This window comes from Microcaecilia unicolor, chromosome 12, assembly GCF_901765095.1.
Source record: "Microcaecilia unicolor chromosome 12, aMicUni1.1, whole genome shotgun sequence".
Lineage (NCBI taxonomy): Eukaryota > Metazoa > Chordata > Amphibia > Gymnophiona > Siphonopidae > Microcaecilia > Microcaecilia unicolor.
In genome coordinates, this window is record NC_044042.1 from 18,860,680 (window position 1) to 18,877,895 (window position 17,216).

The following is a 17,216-nucleotide window of genomic DNA, read 5'->3' on the forward strand; positions in this document are numbered from 1 at the left end:
CCCAGTGTCACCCACTGAACTGGCTCATCCCCCAAATGTAGCAAGATTCCATGATACTTACCTCTAGGGGTAAGCAGTGGCTTTTCCAAGGTCTACTTTAATAATGGACTTAAGCTCCAGGAACATATCCAAACCTTTTTGAAACCCAGCTACATTAATTGCTTGTACCACTTGCTCTGGCGATGAGTTCCGGAGGTTAACTATGAGTTGAGTGAAAAAAAAAATCCTAGCTTTATGGAGAGTCCCCTAGTTTTTGTACTTTTTGAGAGAATGAACAATCAATTTACTTTTACCCGTTCCACTTCACTCAACCCTATTTTAACCCTATAAGCTGTCTGTCAATGTGTACGTCTTCTCTGCTTTCTTCTCTGTCGTAAAAAAAAAAAAAAACCTTATTGCATCGCCTTGTTGCTTCCCCTTCCTGGAAACATACCAGCTAAAGAGAAGCCACACCAAAAACCAGAACTTACTAAGAAGAGCTCAGAACTAGATCTCACAGTCATTTGGAAGAGTTAAACTGAAGGTTGAGGAGAAACAGCCACAGATCTAAGGTAGGATTCCGATTTTTACTCTTTTTTTTTTTTTCAGGTTTCTCTTGAATGTACTTTTAGGGCTTTTATGTTCAATCGGTACAAATCTGACTTTTCTTAGGGAAAACACAGGGTTTTTTTTTTTGAGGGGGTACTTGGGGGTACTGAGTACCGGCACCTTTTTCATTGTCTGCTGAAATTGACCCATGGTCCCCACAGTTTTAATGAAAGAGCTCAGGCCCTACACACCAATTCTGCCTTGCCATAGATTCTGTGACTGGTTGCAAGGGACCTGGCTGTTGTGTGGTGGGTCCCTCAGTGATCACCCCACCCTTGCTGGAAACACCGCACTGGGAAAACAAGTACAAGTAAATGTTTATTTTAGTTACATTTGTACCCCATGCTTTCCCACTCATGGCAGGCTCAATGCAGCTTACATAAACAGGTACTTATTTGTACCTGGGGCAATGGAGGGTTAAGTGACTTGCCCAGAGTCACACGGAGCTGCCTGTGCCTGAAGTGGGAATTGAACTCAGTTCCTCAGGACCAAAGTCCACCACCCTAACCACTAGGCCACTCCTCCACTGCCTGCAGAGGGGTCATGGATGGTTCGATTTTATGCCATTCCACCTATGGATTTGGAGCAAAGAGCAGGAAGCTGACAAGATGCTGCTGAACAAACAGACTCTCACTTTCAAGATACATATTTTTGGGTGGAGGGTTAACAACATAGGGCTGTATTGTAAATAGCACGACACCAGGAGCCTTGAAAAGAGATGTTCTAAAGCAGCTCATGACCTATAGTGAGTCTCACAGAGCTACATCAAAAAGCCCTGGGTGAAAAAGCCAATTAGAGCTCCTGAGTATCGCCACCGGATTCAGGGGTAGATGCTCTGCTGGTTTTCTAGATCCTTCAGTGGAGTATTCCAACTCCATTATTCATCGCTCCTTCCCACAGCTCCTTTCAGTAGTCCTTCCCATCTCCTGACTGCTCCATCACCAATCTTGTCATTCTCAGTGGAAGAAATTTCTCATCCTCTGCGCCTAGAAGCTGCCACAGGTCCCTCATCCTCATCCCTACCCCTGTACCATAAGCCTGGTTTGCCTATTTCATTTGGGGGGGGATTAGGGGGAGGGAGTTCAGATTAGTGGCGGAGGGTGAATTTTCTAACCCTCCCCGGAGATGGGCATTAATTAGCTCTTTCTCTAGACATTCATGCTATTGTACACACTCAATCACTCTCAGCCCATAGTCTTTCCTACCAGACCTGCAGCCTCAACCTTCCCACCTGCTCAGCCGTAGCTGCAGCAGGGTGACACAACAACCTATTTTCAATCTTTGTATTTCTTTGTTATTTCATTTTTCTTTGTTTTTACACATTTTCTCTCCCCTCTGAGTTCTACATTTTTTTTCTGGTTGTCCACATTGTTCTTTTGGCATTTCCTCCAGATTTTGCCATCCCTTTTTAGCTTATGTTATAGGTTCCATTTTTTTGGTTTAGTTTTCACATTTTCCTTGTCTTTCCCTTTATCCCACGTATACTCTACCATTCACCTCTCCTCCTCCTGCCCACAGCCCTTGCTCCTCACCACACATATTCTTCCTCCCCACCGCTCCATAATTCCTTCATCTTTCACTCTTTCCCTAATCTTTTCCTCCACACCTCCCTCTTACTCAGGGGTGTGCTGGTAAATTTTTAACAACAGGCTGTTTCTCCGAACGTACCCAGCTCTGCAGTTGGAAGGGCCAGGGGTGGCGGGGGGGGGGGGGGGGGAGCAACACTTGCCTCTCTCTCCTCCCTCCCTTCGTGCGGGCACGCTAGGCATACCTTTGCTGGCAGCCAATAAATGGACTGCCACCACTCCCAACGTCTTGCTCTGAGCAGCATGCTGGAACTTCTCACACATGCTGGAGAAGTCCCAGCCTGCTGCTCAGAGCTGAAAACAAGGAGCGGGGAGCAGCAGCAGTCTATTTTACTTGGCTGGCAGGGCTCAGCATCCTCACCAGCAAAGTAAAAGAGAATTCAGCAGGGGGCCCAAGCCCACATTTTGGGAGCCAGTTGTTAAAGTAGCCATGGAGGGCCTTCCTTTAACAACCGGCTCCCAAAATTCTTAAAAACTTAACAACCGGTTCTTGCGAGCCTGTGAGAGCCTGCTCCAGCACACCACTGCACTTACTCCTTCTTTTGTCTGCTTCTGGTTCTTCCCACTGATCCCTCCTCCCCACTTTTTTCTTAGCAGTTCTTCTGCCCCTCTCATCTTTCTCCTTTTACCCCCCTCACCCTCCCTCTCTCCTCTTGCTTTTTTCCATCTCTCCCCTCCACCTTCTATCCCACCTTTATCTCTTTCTTTTTCACTCCCAACACCCTCCCCTCATAATGTTCCCTTCTCTCACCTTCCACCTGTCCAGCATGTTCTTTCCATCCCTTTTTCCTTTCGCTTTCTCGTCCTGGCATACTCTCTCCCTTCCATCCTTCCTGCCACTCACGCTTTCTCCCAGCCTTCATCCTCTTCTAGCACATCCTCTCTCTTCCTCATTTCTCTCTTTCTCTTCCTCCCTCCTCCTGGCTTTCTTCCTCAGGTGCAGCGGGACATCTTTTTATTTGGAAGGACCAATCAAACTAAGCACTGCCCTTGCCTTCCCCTCCCCCTCCCTTAACCCACAGGTGCTGATGGTGTGTGGGGAAAAACACTGGTAAAGCTATGGTCCCTGTAGCCTACCCCATTCTGCTGCCTGTGCTCTACTTCCTTCTCGCTCTGCCAGCACACTTTCCTTCTCTCTCCACTGCCAGACTCTATATGAAATAACACAAAATCCTGCACCCCATACCGTACCAGCACCAAGCCCAAGAACTCAAAATGCATAGGCGGGGCTGGTGGTTGGGAGGCGGGGATAGTGCTGGGCAGACTTATACGGTCTGTGCCCTGAAGAGGACAGGTACAAATCAAAGTAGGGTATACACAAAAAGTAGCACATAGGAGTTTATCTTGTTGGGTAGACTGGATGGACCGTGCAGGTCTTTTTCTGCCGTCATCTACTATGTTACTATGTATATGTCAGCATTACATCTCCAGTTGGGAAAAGAGGACAAGCCAGACTGCTAAATAATACAACCAGTATGTTAACAGAACCCCTTACCTCAGTTACCACACACATGGAAAATCTAGACTACCAACCTAGTAATAATAAAAGAACGCAAATCAAAAACAAATATGTAGACAAAAACATTAAACAGAAACCCCCGACTCTTAACAGTGGAACACTAAATAAAACAGCAGAAATGCATTTCCTCTTGTACAGAACTAAATGTAAGTCATGCGCATTTTCAAAGCTGATATTTTTCATTCTGGTCTGTCTTCTTCTTGTTTTTGCATAAGTCCTTTTCCAGGATCTCATTTCCATTTTCTATTTCTTCACTCCCCATGTTTTCTTCTCTTCATCTATCTCAGTCACTGATCCTTCTTATTCTTTTTTTCCTCCATTCCTCTTATCTGCCTTTTTGTCTACTTTTGACTTTATTTTATTCCTCCTTTTCCCCTCCAACTCTGTGTCTCTTCACCTCATATCTTACTCCTCTAGTCCTCCCATTTCCACCTGTCTCTCATTCCCATCTTTCAGCCATTTTCTAGTTCCTCGTTTCCACCATCTGTATTTATACCCATAAGAACATACAAACATAATTATAGCCATACTAGGTCAGACCGATGTCAATCTAGCCTAGTATCCTGCTTCCAACAGTGGCCAATCCAGGTCACAAGTACCTTTCAGAATCTGAAAGAGTTGCAAGAGTCCAGAATCCCAAAGAGTAGTAAGATTCTATTCTACTGATCCCAGAGATAAGTTGTGGCTTTCCCTGTATCTATCTTATTAATAGGTTATAGATTTCTTCCTTTTAAACCCAGATACGCTAACCGCTGTTACCACATCCTCCAGCAACGAGTTCCAGAGTTAACTATTTGTTGAGTGAAAAAAATATTTTATCCTATTTGTTTTAAAAGTATTACCATGTAACGTCATTGAGAGACTCCTAGTCTGTACTTTTCGAAAGAGTAAACAATCGAGTTATGTTTACCTATTCTACACCACTCAGAATTTTATAGACCTCTATCAAATCCCCCCTCAACTGTCTCTTCTCCAAGCTGAAGAGCCCTAACCTTTAAGCTTGTCCTCATATGAGAAGTGTTCCATCCCATACCCTGTCTCACCTACCTCTGCATCTCATCCCCTCACCAACCCCATTCTTTCCCTGTCACTACACCTCTAGACTCTTCCTTATGTCTTACCCCCTTATCCAGATTCCCATTTCCCTTTTTACTTCCATTTCTACCTGCTTCAAAGACTTTTCCCTTTCTCACCTTCTTCACTTTCTCACCTTTTCCTAGCAACCATTGTCCCGCCTTTCCTCTATCTCTAGCATTCATTTCCCCATCTCTTCCCCCATACCTCCTTCACCACCAACTCCTCCTCCAAGATTCGTTTACCTTGCCATTCCTATTTGCCCCAGCATCCATCCCTCTACTCCTTCATATCCACCTTCTACGGCATCTGCCCTTGTTTTGCCCACCCCACTCTTTGTACTCTTATCACTTGCCCAGTATCAACCCCCTTCTCCCACTGCCACCTGTCAGCATCTTCCTGCTTCTCCCAGCCCCAGCATCAGATTCTTCTCTCTAAATCAGTCCCTTTCTCCCAACTCAACCCCCAGCCCCAGCATCTGACAGTATCTGCCCACATATCATATCCTTCTCCCACCCTATCATTTGTCAATGTCAACCTCCTTGTCTCTTCCTCCTGTTCCTCTCCAAATTTAACTTCTCCCGTCTGTCTCCCTATTCCTCCTGCTTGGTATCTAGCATGTCCCCTCTCCTTCCCCCAAATGGTCCAACATCTTTCTTCTCCCCCCCCCCCCTCCCCACATGGTCCAGTATTTTCATCTCTCTCTCTCTCTCCTCCATCCCTGTCCAGCATCACCCCTTCTTGCCACACCCCCATAGTCTCTCCTGTCCGGTTAAACTCTTTTGAATATCGAGCCCATAGTGCCTATGGGTACTAAAATCATAAATCTGAGCCTGTTCTGGGAGGCCCTTGTACTGCCTGGGGTCAGGGCAGCTTTGCCTTTCCTCATGTTTTCCCAAAAAATCACTATCTCCCACCCAGGACTAAAATCTCCCACTTGGCTTCATAGACAGTAAGATAACCATGGACAAAGCCTGAGACGGGAAGGAATAGAGCCCAGGATACTAAGGGAGCTCAGAGAAGTTCTGTCGGGTCCCCTGAAGGATACCTTTAACGAGTGCGTTTTTCCAGCAAAAAAGGTGCTGATACTCAAATGCCAGGCCATCCTTCAGGGGTGGGGTGATCACCGAGGGGACCCACCCCACAATATTCAGGCCCCCTGCAACCAGTCACAGAATCTATGACAAGGCAGAATTGGTGTGTTTAGCCTGAGCTCTTTCATTAAAACCTGGGGACCATGGGTCAATTCTGGCAGACAATGGAAAAGGTGCCGGTACTCAGTACCCCCAAGTACCCCCTCAAAAAAAGCCCTGCCTTTAACAGATCCTTTTGATTACTTTCTTAGAGGACAATGGATCTTTATGTTAAAAAAAGCAAATGAAAACAAAAGAAAAAGGAAATCATTATGGTGATTCAAGGAGGAGGCTGTCAAAATAAGAGCAAAAAGACTAGTGCATAACCTGAATTTTGGGTACAACTTTCCCACTCGCACCCCGAGCTTGTCTACTAGGACTGAACAATACAGCGGGCCATCGCTGGCAGGTTAAACTTAAAAGACTTTGTTTGGCAGCAACTAAATGTGTTATTGCAGGGTTTTGGAAACAAACATCTGGGCCCACTGAACTGGATTGGCTGATAAAGGTGGCTTGTCTTAGAGACCTGGCCATTTTGACTGATCGACTTAAGGGATGTTATCACCCTACTTTGGAGGAATGGACATGGTAACATAGTACATGACGGCAGAAAAAGACCAGTCTGCCCAACAAGATAAACTCATATGTGCTACTTTATGTGTATACCTTACCTTGATTTGTTTCTGCCATTTTCAGGGCACAGACCGTAGAAGTCTGCCCAGCACTAGCCCCACCTCCCATCCGGTCCCATGGCTTTGTCCACCTTTATATTTTCAAGTTGTTCATACACATTCTCTTCTGTGAAAGGTCCTATATCCACTCCATTCTCATATATACTTTTGCCAGCCAATTATGGTCCTTCACCAGGATTTTCTTAATTGAAAACAGAACAAAAGTATCTATTTAGCAAATTTGCTTTTTCTTCATCATTACCTACATAGCGGTTCGCAGCATCTTTCAGTCTCACAATTCCCTTTTTAGTCTTCCTCCTTTCACTAGTATCGGTTTCCTTTTTCTCTTGCTTTTATTTACTCTCCTTACATAAAGGTTTGTGGCCATATTTATAGCTTCTTTCAGCCTGGACCACTGTCCTTCCACTTCTCGTTCGTCCTCCCAGCCCATCAGCTCCTTCCTCAGGTATTCCCCCATTTTACTAAAGTCAGCATGCTTGAAATCCAGGACTTTGAGTTTTGAGTGGCCACCCTCCACTTCAGCTGTCATATCAAACCAAACTGTTTGATGGTCACTGCTGCCCAGGTGGGCACCCATGCGGACATTTGACACACTATCCCCATTTGTGAGCACCAGATCCAGCGTCGCTCCCTCCCTCATGGGTTTCGTCACCATTTGTCTGAGCAGAGCACTTTGGAAAGCATCCACGATCTCTCTACTTCTTTCCAATTCCACAGATGGAACCTTCCAATCTACATCCGGCAGATTGAAATCTCCCAGCAACAGCACCTATCTCTTCTTTCCCAACTTTTGAATATCTGCGATCAGATCTTTATCTAGTTCCTCCAATTGTGTCAGAGGTCTGTAGACAACACCCACGTGGACAGAGGTTCTATCATCTCTTTTTAAGGTGATCCATATTGCTTCTTCCTTTCCCCAGGTCCCTGTCATTTCAGTTGCTGCGATATCATTTCTCACATACAGAGCTACTCCTCCACCTTTACGACCATCTCTAGCCTGGTATGTTTGCATCCCATTCATGGGAACCATTGAGCCATGTCTCCGTGATTGCAACAACGTCTAAGTCTGCCTCCAACATCAGGGCTTGAAGGTCATGAACTTTATTGCTTAGGCTGCGAGCATTTGTGGTCATCGCTTTCCATCTACATTTCCGAGGAATTTTTATCTTCTGTTTAGTTTCTTGTTTAGTCTCACTTCCTGCTGTGTTGGTAAGAAGTGATTTGCTAAGATTGTTGTTTTCATTGCTTTCTTGTCGACTGACGCATCTTGTCTTTAGCTTTAGCTAGGGGTGACCACTTGAAGTGAACTGCCTTCATATGCCACCCCCGCCTTCTAGTTTAAATGCCTAGAAATATATTGTCTGAATTTCTCCCCAAGGATTTTTTTTCCTGCCACAGTGAGATGCAGCCCATCGTTACAGTATAGTCTTTTGTTTTTCCATGTATTGCCCCATCCTCCTATGTCCCTAAATCCTTCTTGGTGACACCAGGCTTTGAGCCAGCTATTGAAATTCTCAGTACTTTGCAATCTTTTCTCTCCCTTTCCAAAGGTAGGTAGTACTTCAGAGAAAGCTATTGATTTTATCAAAGGTTTTAACCCCTCTCCCAACCCCTGAAAAGCTCTCTGCGTGGCAAGTGGGGTATTACTGGACAAGTCATTTGTTCCTAGGTGGACACACTTGGCTATGTTGTACCCAGCACCAGAAATGATTGTTTAGGGAGAGAGGGGGGTTGGGAAAGAGGAGGATGGGGATGGGGGTTAGAGAAGGAGGGCTTATAAGGACGGGTTGGCGATGTTGTGGGAATGGGGGGGTTAGTGGTGCTTTGGTGGGGGGTGGAGAATTGGGATGAGCTTGTTTATTTGTTGTTGTTGTTGTTGTTGTTGTGAAGTGCTTTTTTTTACTGTTTTGTTATATAAAATTGTACAATAAAAATTCATATTTCAAAAAAAAAATACTATTTGCATACTCTTTAAATTGATAGTCCTTACATTTAAAACCCATAGGCTTGGTCTATTATTTATTTATTTATAACACTTATACCCCGCGCTTTCCCACTCGCTAGCAGGTTCAATGCGGCTTACAAAGTATAACAAGTTTACAACGAAACATAGAATGGATGCAGCTGTAATATAATGAATGAAGAGGTTGTCAATTTGATGTGGGTAGGTAAGATGGGCAAGGGGGAGGATGGTAGAGGTGGGGGAGTGGAAGGAAGGTGTGTATTGGGATTAGTGAGTTGTTTAGAATGGGAGAATGTATAGGGAGGGCTTGGAAAAAGGATGTGCTTAGAAAGGATTAAGTAGGGGAGCATATTCCAGGTTCTGTCAACATAGTCTGATCCGGGTAGCACATAGTTTAAGTCAGGTCATTTGTGTAGGCTTGTTTGAAGAGGTAGGTTTTTAGCAGCTTCGGGAAGGGCAGAAGGTCAATGACTATTTGAATGGATCTTGGTAAGGCGTTCCAGAGTTGGCTGCCTATAACGGAAAAGTTGGATGTGTAATATGTTTTGTACTTAAGACCTTTGCAGTTAGGAAGATGTAAGTTGAGATAATGATGAAGAAAAAGCAAATTTGCTAAATAGATACTTTTGTTCTGTTTTCACAGAAGAAAATCCTGGTGAAGTTCTACCCCACTACCTCTCTTCCCTGACTATCCCATACTCTCCAGCTCATCTCCTTCATTCAATAAGTGATCACCATCTAATTCTGCTCGGCCCCAAATGTGCCCAGTTACAGTCTACTCATCTGCTGTTATCTTGACTTGCTTTCACTTGACTTTGATCCACTTCACTCTGGCTTTCACCCTCTACATTCAACTGAAACAGCCCTTGCTAAAGTCTACAATGACCTGTACCTAGCCAGAACAAAAGGTCTCCATTTTATCCTCATCCTTTTCAATCTATCTGCTGCTTTTGACACTGTTGATTACCACCTACTCCTTGATATCCTGTCCTCACTTGGATTTCAGGGCTCTATTTTTTCTTGGTTTTCTTCTTGTCTTTCCCATCACACTTTTAGTGTGGTGGATCCCCCTCCGGTTCTATCTCACTATCAGTTGGTGTACCTTAGGGTTCTGTCTTGGGACCTCTTTCTTTCCCTATCTATACTTCTTTCCTTGGTGCTCTGATCTCCTCCCATGGTTTTCAGTATCATGGTTTTATGCCGATGACTCCCAGATCTACCTCTCCACACCAGAAATTTCAGCAAGAATCCAGGCCCAAGTCTCAGCCTGCCTGTCTGACATTGAAAGTAAACATGGCCAGGACTGAGCTTCTTATCTTTCTCCCTAAACTCACCTCTCTACTTCCGCCATTCTCTATCTCTGTGGATAACACTTTCATCCTCCCTGTCTCGTAATCTTGGGGTCATCTTTAACTCCTCTCTCTTTTTCTCTGCACATATCCAACAGAGTGCTAAAACCTGTTGTTTCTTTCTCTATAATATCACCAAAATGTGCCCCTTCCTTTCTGAGCACACTACCAAAATCCTTATCCACACTCTTATCACCTCATGCTCAGACTACTGCAACTTGCTTCTCACAGGTCTCCCATTAAGCCATCTCTCTCCCCTTCAATCTGTTCAAAATTCTACTGCATGACTTATAATCCACCAGTGTTGTTATGCTCATATTTGCTCTCTCCTCAAGTCACTTCATTGGCTCCCTATCCATTTCTACATATAGTTAAAATTCTTCTTATTGACTTACAAGTGCATTCACTCTGCAACTCCTCAGTACCTCTCCACTCTTATGTCTCCCTACACTCCTCCATGGGAATTCCGTTCATTGGATAAATCTCTCTTATCTGTACCCTTCTCCTCCACTTCTCCAGACTCCATTCCTTTTATCTTGTTGCACCATACGCCTAGAATAGACTTCCTGAGCCAGTATGTCAAGCTCCAGCTCTGGCCACCTTCAAATCTAGGCTAAAAGTCCACCTTTTTGAGGTTGATTTAGCTCCTAACTCCTATTCACTTGTTCTGTACCCATGTTTTATCATTCCCACCGTAACTAATTCCCTTATCCCTTATTTGTCATGTTTGTCTGTCTTGACTAGATTGTAAGCTCTGTCGAGCAGGGTCTGTCTCTTACATGTCTAGTGTACAGTGCTGCATATGTCTAGTAGCACTATAGAAATGATAAATAGTAGTAGTAGTAGTAGTAGTAGTGTTTGGGATTCCGGAATCTGGCTACTCTTTGGGATTCTGCACAGAATCTTGCTACTCTTTGGGATTCCGGAATCTTGCTACTCTTGTCCTTATCCCTTATTTGTCCTGTTTGTCTGTCTTGACTAGATTGTAAGCTCTGTCGAGCAGGGTCTGTCTCTTACTTGTGTAGTGTACAGTGCTGCATATGTCTAGTAGTGCTATAGAAATGATAAGTAGTAGTAATGGTGGTGTTCACAGAAGAAAACCCTGGAGAGAGGCCACGGATAACTAGCAAAAATACATTGCAAAATGAAATGTGGTTAGGGTGGTGGACTTTGGTCCTGAGGAACTGAGTTCGATTCCCACTTCAGGCACAGGCAGCTCCTTGTGACTCTGGGCAAGTCACTTAACCCTCCATTGCCCCATGTAAGCCGCATTGAGCCTACCATGAGTGGGAAAGCGCGGGGTACAAATGTAACAAAAATAAAATAGATACTATTGGAGATTCTACATAGAATGTTGCTACTATTGGAGATTCTACATGGAATGTTGCTATTCCACTAGCAACATTCCATGTAGAAGGCTGCGCAGGCTTCTGTTTCTGTGAGTCTGATGTCCTGCACCTACGTGCAGGACGTCAGACTCACAGAAGCAGAAGCCTGTGCGGCCACATTGGTGATCTGCAAGGCGGAATGTTGCTAGTGGAATAGCAACATTTCATGTAGAATCTCAAATAGTAGCAACAGTGGAGGAGTGGCCTAGTGGTTAGGGTGGTGGACTCTGGTCCTGAGGAACTGAGTTCCATTCCCACTTCAGGCACAGGCAGCTCCTTGTGACTCTGGGCAAGTCACTTAACCCTCCATTGCCCCATGTAAGCCGCATTGAGCCTGCCATGAGTGGGAAAGCGCAGGGTACAAATGTAACAAAAAGAAAATAAATAGATACATCATCATTCATAGAACAGGATGTTTGTGGAGAACTTGCAAGACTGATGACTGTGACATAGAGAAACTTGAACAGGAAAATGTATTTTGAGGAAGGGACCACAATCAGCACAAGAGAAAAGAGAAGCAAAACAAACCCATTTGGAAATACTGCTCCCACATATTATTTCCTATGGGAACAATGACACTTAAAACATTTTTACACTTGGACAAAAGTAAGAAAGCACTCTGGCTGTTTTAACATGCGTTAGCCATTAGCGTTGGTCTGCGCTAACATTTAATGCTCGGTAAATGCCGCTTAGTAAATATGTCCCGAAGTTAGGCCGATAAAAATATCAGCCGATGCCTCAATAACTTCTGGGTAGATGCGATTATCTGGATATTCGATATCGGTGCCCAATCATGGGCTGGAATCGACTATCCAGGCTTAATTCAGACCAAGGCTGTAAGATGCTTAAAAACTGCAGATTGCCCTGGGCCGAACAGCAGGGGCGTAGCCACGGGCGGGCCCAGGCCCAGACACTTTTGCTCCAGGACCGCCCACCCTAACTAGCCCCAACTCAACAACATCCCTCGCTTCCTTTTCTCCTGCGGGTCCGGCCGTCCGGGAGCGTTGCCTGCCTGAACTTCTGCTCCTCCCCGCCGCTGCCTCGGTCCCTGCAGCATTCTTGTTTTCACCCATCGCCTGCAGCGCTGCGATTCACACAGGCAGCTCCGCTCCCCCCTGCCGCATCCATCTGGCCCTAGGTAAACAGGAAGTGCATCGGAGAGGGCCGGATGGACGCGGCAAGGGGGAGCGGAGCAGCCTGTGTGAATCGCAGCGCTGCCGGCGATGGGCGAAAAAAGGAATGCTGCAGGGACCGAGCAGTGGAAGACGCTGAAGCAGAAGTTCTTCAGGGAGGGAGACATGTTGCATGGAGAGGGGATAGGTTGTGAGAAAGGGAGAAATGTTGAATATAGGGGAGGAGAGGAGGGAGAAATGGTACACGAGGAGGGAGGGAGAAATGTTGGACATAGGGGTGGAGGAAAGGGACAAATGTTAGACAAAGGGTGGAGGGGAGGGAGACATGTTGGACATGATGGTAGAGGGGAGGAAAGAGATGCTGCATGGGAGGGGGAGAGAGATGTTGGACCCAGAACACAAGGGAGGGGGAGTGAGAGATGGTGGACAGTGGGAATGAGAGGGGGAGATGTTGGACATGGGGGTGGATGAGAGGGGGAGAGAGGTACATAGGAGGTGGAGAGTGGAGAAAAATGCTGGACTATGAGGGAGAGGGCAGGAGGGAAGATAGAAGGGACAGAGAACTGTCAGGCTATGAGGGTTGGGTGGGGAGGGGAGGGGAGGGGAGGGGAGGAAGAGGGATCAGATGCTGGGCTAGAAGGGCGGATGGAGGAAGATGATGGGAATGGTAGAACCCTGTGGAAGAGGCCAGGAGGGGGTGGCAAGGAAATGAATGAGAGGATAGTGATTACAGAAATATGGTAATGGGTAGTAGATTAAAGACGAAAGGGAATGTAGGGCTGGGGAAGGAGTGAGATGGGGAATGGAAGAGCTAGTGGGTGAAAGAAGAAGATGGAAATTTGATAGGTAGTTGAAAAGTAAAAAGGAGACGAAGAAGGGTGAGAGAGAGGCAGAAAAGAGCTAAAAAGGAATGATCAATATGTCAGAGGCAAGAATAGTGAGGGAACAGACAGGAGAGAGGAGAAAAGACAAATGGACTGCAGCCGCTTGAAGGAGAATTAGCAGACAGACAGGAAAGCAGAGAAGAGAAATTGGAACCAGCAAGATGGAAAAATAAAATGTCCAGACAACAAAGGTAGAAACAAAGCATTTTATTTTGAATGTTTTAAATGGAATGTGTTAGCTTTTGGAAACGTGCATAGCAAATGTCTTTGTATTGTGTTCAGTAGAAAAGGAAATGCATTTCTGTTTTATGTCTCCAGTGTTGCATTAATTCCAAGTTTAACTTCTTGGGGTTCCCATTCAAGTCTTGTCTAAAAATGTTTATTTCTAATTTGTGATCCCTTGTTCTGTGTTTGGTGAGGGTCTGTTGCTGTGATAGTAATGGAAGGTGAAAAATCGGAGCGGAGGTAGAGAGGAGAGAGAATCGAGGAGGGGGGGCCCTCCTTTATTTTCTGATCTGGGATCAAGCAGGGTCTAACACCAGTTCTGACCCTTGCTGTATAGCCGGTGAGGATCCCCAAGCATCCCCAGCTAAGGACCTCCTCCAAAGACAGCCAGAACTCTCGTCTACCAAGCTCTGCAGTTGGCAACAGCATCCTTGAACCATCGACAACTAAGTATGTGTGGGGTACAGGCATCAGTGGCTTAGGGTCATTGCTGCTGCCTGCCAAGGTTGGTAAAAGAGAGTTCTGGCCACCTTCAGAGAAAGTCTTGAGCCGACAGAGCTTGGGGATCCTTATTAGCTAAAGTGTATATATTTTGAGGTGGGAGTAGGGCGGGGCAGAGAAAATTTTGTGCTCACCCACTTTGGGCTCAGGCCCATCCAAAACTGGCTGTCTGGCTACACCACTGCCGAACAGTGAGTGACCTCTCGGCAGTGGCGTTCCCAGGGTGGCTGACACCCGGGGCGGATCGCCGATGCACCCCCCCCCCCCGGGTGCAGCGCCCCCCACCCCCGGTGAAAGGCCACCCCCCTGGTGCAGCGCGACCCCCCCACCCCTGGCGAAAGGCCACCCCCCCTCACGAAAGGACACACCTCCTCCCCGGCAAAAGGACACCCCCCCGGGTGCATTTTTACCTGCTGGGGGGGTGCCGCGCGCCTGTCTGCTTCGCTCGTTCCATGCTCCCTCTGCCCCGGAACAGGAAGTAACCTGTTCCGGGGCAGAGGGAGCATGGAACGAGCGGAGCAGACAGGCGCACGGCAGCCACCCAGAGGCGTGCACCTGGGGCGGACCGCACCCATCGCCCCCCCCCCCCCCCCAGGAACGCCACTGCCTCTCGGTGTCTTTCTTGCCAGGTGAGGAGATGATGAGGTGGTGAAGTACAGCAGGGGCCCCCTTTCCTAAACATCTCCTCCTCTTGCAGGATTCTCTACTATAAAGCAGTGGCGTAGCCAAGGGTGGGCTTGGGTGGGCCCAGGCCCACCCACTTTGGGTTCAGGCCCACCCAGTAGCAGCATACCTATGATGTGGCTGGCAGGGATCCCCAAGCCCCACCAGCCGAAAACTCCCAACAACTGTCCCTCCTGCATACCTTGTAAGTAGCAGATCTTCGCCTGCAGTGAGCAGTGACATACATACTGCTCGCACCGGCCCCACAGCCTCCCCTCTGATGTATTTCTGCCTAGGCGGAAACAGGAAGTTGCATCAGAGGGAAGGGTGTGGGGCCAACATGAGCAGTGTGTATTAGTTGCTGCTCGCTGCTGGTGAAAATCTGCTATTTAAAAGGTTTGCGGGGGAGGGGATGTTTGAGAGACCATATGGCATGCAGGCGAGAGAAGGAGAGACCAAATCACCTGTGGGACGGGGCGAGGTTCTTCTGCCCACCCATCTTGGGCCCAGGCCCACCCAAAATTGGGTGTCTGGCTACGCCCCTGCTATAAAGGACCCCAAAATTGTTCCCTTTTTTTCAGCTGATAATTGTATTATCAACAAAGTGTGACTCCTAGTAGACCTGTTTTAAGAACTAAACCTATGGATTTTGTAAATATTAATTAGACCCAGATGGGTTGTGGGGAGGAGGGAGAGAGGAATGAAAACCGATTCAGCTAATCAAATTGACGCTGCTTTGTAACAGCAAAACAACACAGTAAGTTCAGCGGTTTTTATAACTGTTATTTCTAACAGCGGAATCTATAAACGGAAAGTGGGTGAAGGTTTCATGAAATGGGAACTTCCTGTTACATCTTGCAGCTGCCCCATGTCTGGTTCCCACACACAAAAACATGTTTAAGGTACCTTAGAAAGCGATTTTCTAATAGGTCAGCTGAAATCAGACCGGCAGCTTACACATTCTTCAAGATATAAACTTCCCCCCTTTTTTTTTTTAACTGTTACTTCCTCTTTTGGCTATATTTTATTATTTATTTATATCTGAGTCTCAACTAAATTGTATTTTAGGCCAGGTTTCTAGCCTGTTCTTTTCGCTTTTCTTGTCCGAATGTTGTAGATTTTTTACATTTTATGGAAGGCTGGTATGCACCTTTTTTTTAATGACTCAGCAGTCTCCTGCTGAAAAGCAGCCAAAAGTCTAACCCCCCCCCCCCCCGTGCCCCCACCTCATAAGCCACAACCGAGCACAAGTTTGCCCTTTACCAGCCCCTCTAAATCCAGGACAGCAGACTGGCGCTAATTATTTCTTAATCTTTTCTTTCCTTAGGAATAAAACCCTGACAGAATGGCTAAAAATTGTTTAAGAATCCTGAAATACATGCTGTTTTTCTTCAATTTATTATTTTGGGTAAGTTTACGTTTCAACATTTTTATTGAATTAAACAGATACATACACATCTCGAAACTGGTGTTGACAAAATTCTTGTCTCAAATTTCCATTTTACACAGTACCACCATCAATGTTTTAAGATATTTTCTCCCCTCCCCCCTTTCCCTCCCTCCAAACCTCCGCTCCCTCAACTATTAGAGGCTTCAAACATGTCTTATATACCAACAGTCCAACCCCCCCCCCCCCAAACCTCCTACCACCTTAGTATTCCATTAACACGAAGTGACAACAATTACCAACTTCTCTTCCTACCCATCCTAGCCTTCTCCACTCTCCCCCCCCCCCCCACTGTCCTACCCCACTGCAACGCTCAAATTGCCTAATAATCATAATTACCTTTGCCAAGGGAGTCTGTCCAGGATTTGACTGCGTGCTCGTGGCGAGATTATATTTAAATACGCCCCCCACACTGCCAGGAACCTCCGCTGCCTTCCTGGTGACAAACCCGCACCTCTAGCCTCCCAGATCATTAACTCATGCGGTTTGTTCCTCCAATTTTGGGTAAGTTTATAAAGCCAAATAAGAATGATTCAGAATTTAGTTAGAACATGCTATCTCTGATGCAGAGCTGTAACCTGGGGGGAGGGGCAGGCAAATATATCTATGCCCTCTCCCCACTCTTCTCTCCCTCTGACCCAACCACTCTGATCCCCAGTCCGTTTCCACGCTCCCCTCTTCCTTCCTCAGCCTGAATGGTAGGACAGTGCAAATCTTGGTTTTTCATCTGCTGCCTAGGGCTGGCCCAGACACTAGATGATCTCGTCTCTGCCTAGGAAGTCAGGCTTGGGGAGCACAGCTGGTAACTGGCAGCCCTTTAAAGGCGGTATAAGTGGTGGACCTTTCAGCATCTGTGTGTGCATGCTTAATGCCGGCCATGCCCACCCCCATGAAAGGCACAGAAGGAGAAGGGATGCTGTTGGCTTAAAATTTGCATGCATGCCATGCTGAAGCCTGCTGCTGCAGGGTAGGCTCCCAGCTCGGCTCAGGAGGTGGGGGCGACAGCAGTAGTAATAACAGTGGTCTCAGGGAGAGGAGAAAAGAAGGGAGGTGTTGGACGCTTTGGGGGAG

At 46.4% G+C, this 17,216-nt stretch overlaps 1 protein-coding gene across 1 annotated transcript in view; it reads left to right on the top strand.

The window, feature by feature from the left end:
* The first annotated feature begins 462 nt into the window (after nucleotides 1-462).
* CD53 (CD53 molecule) overlaps nucleotides 463-17,216 on the top strand; it is a 42,425-nt gene continuing 25,671 nt past the window's right edge. Inside the window, exons 1-2 of the mRNA XM_030221302.1 lie at nucleotides 463-551; nucleotides 16,026-16,106. Of these exons, the coding sequence (XP_030077162.1) occupies nucleotides 16,044-16,106 (63 nt within the window). The 5' untranslated portion in view covers nucleotides 463-551; nucleotides 16,026-16,043. The remainder of the gene's footprint in view (nucleotides 552-16,025; nucleotides 16,107-17,216) is intronic.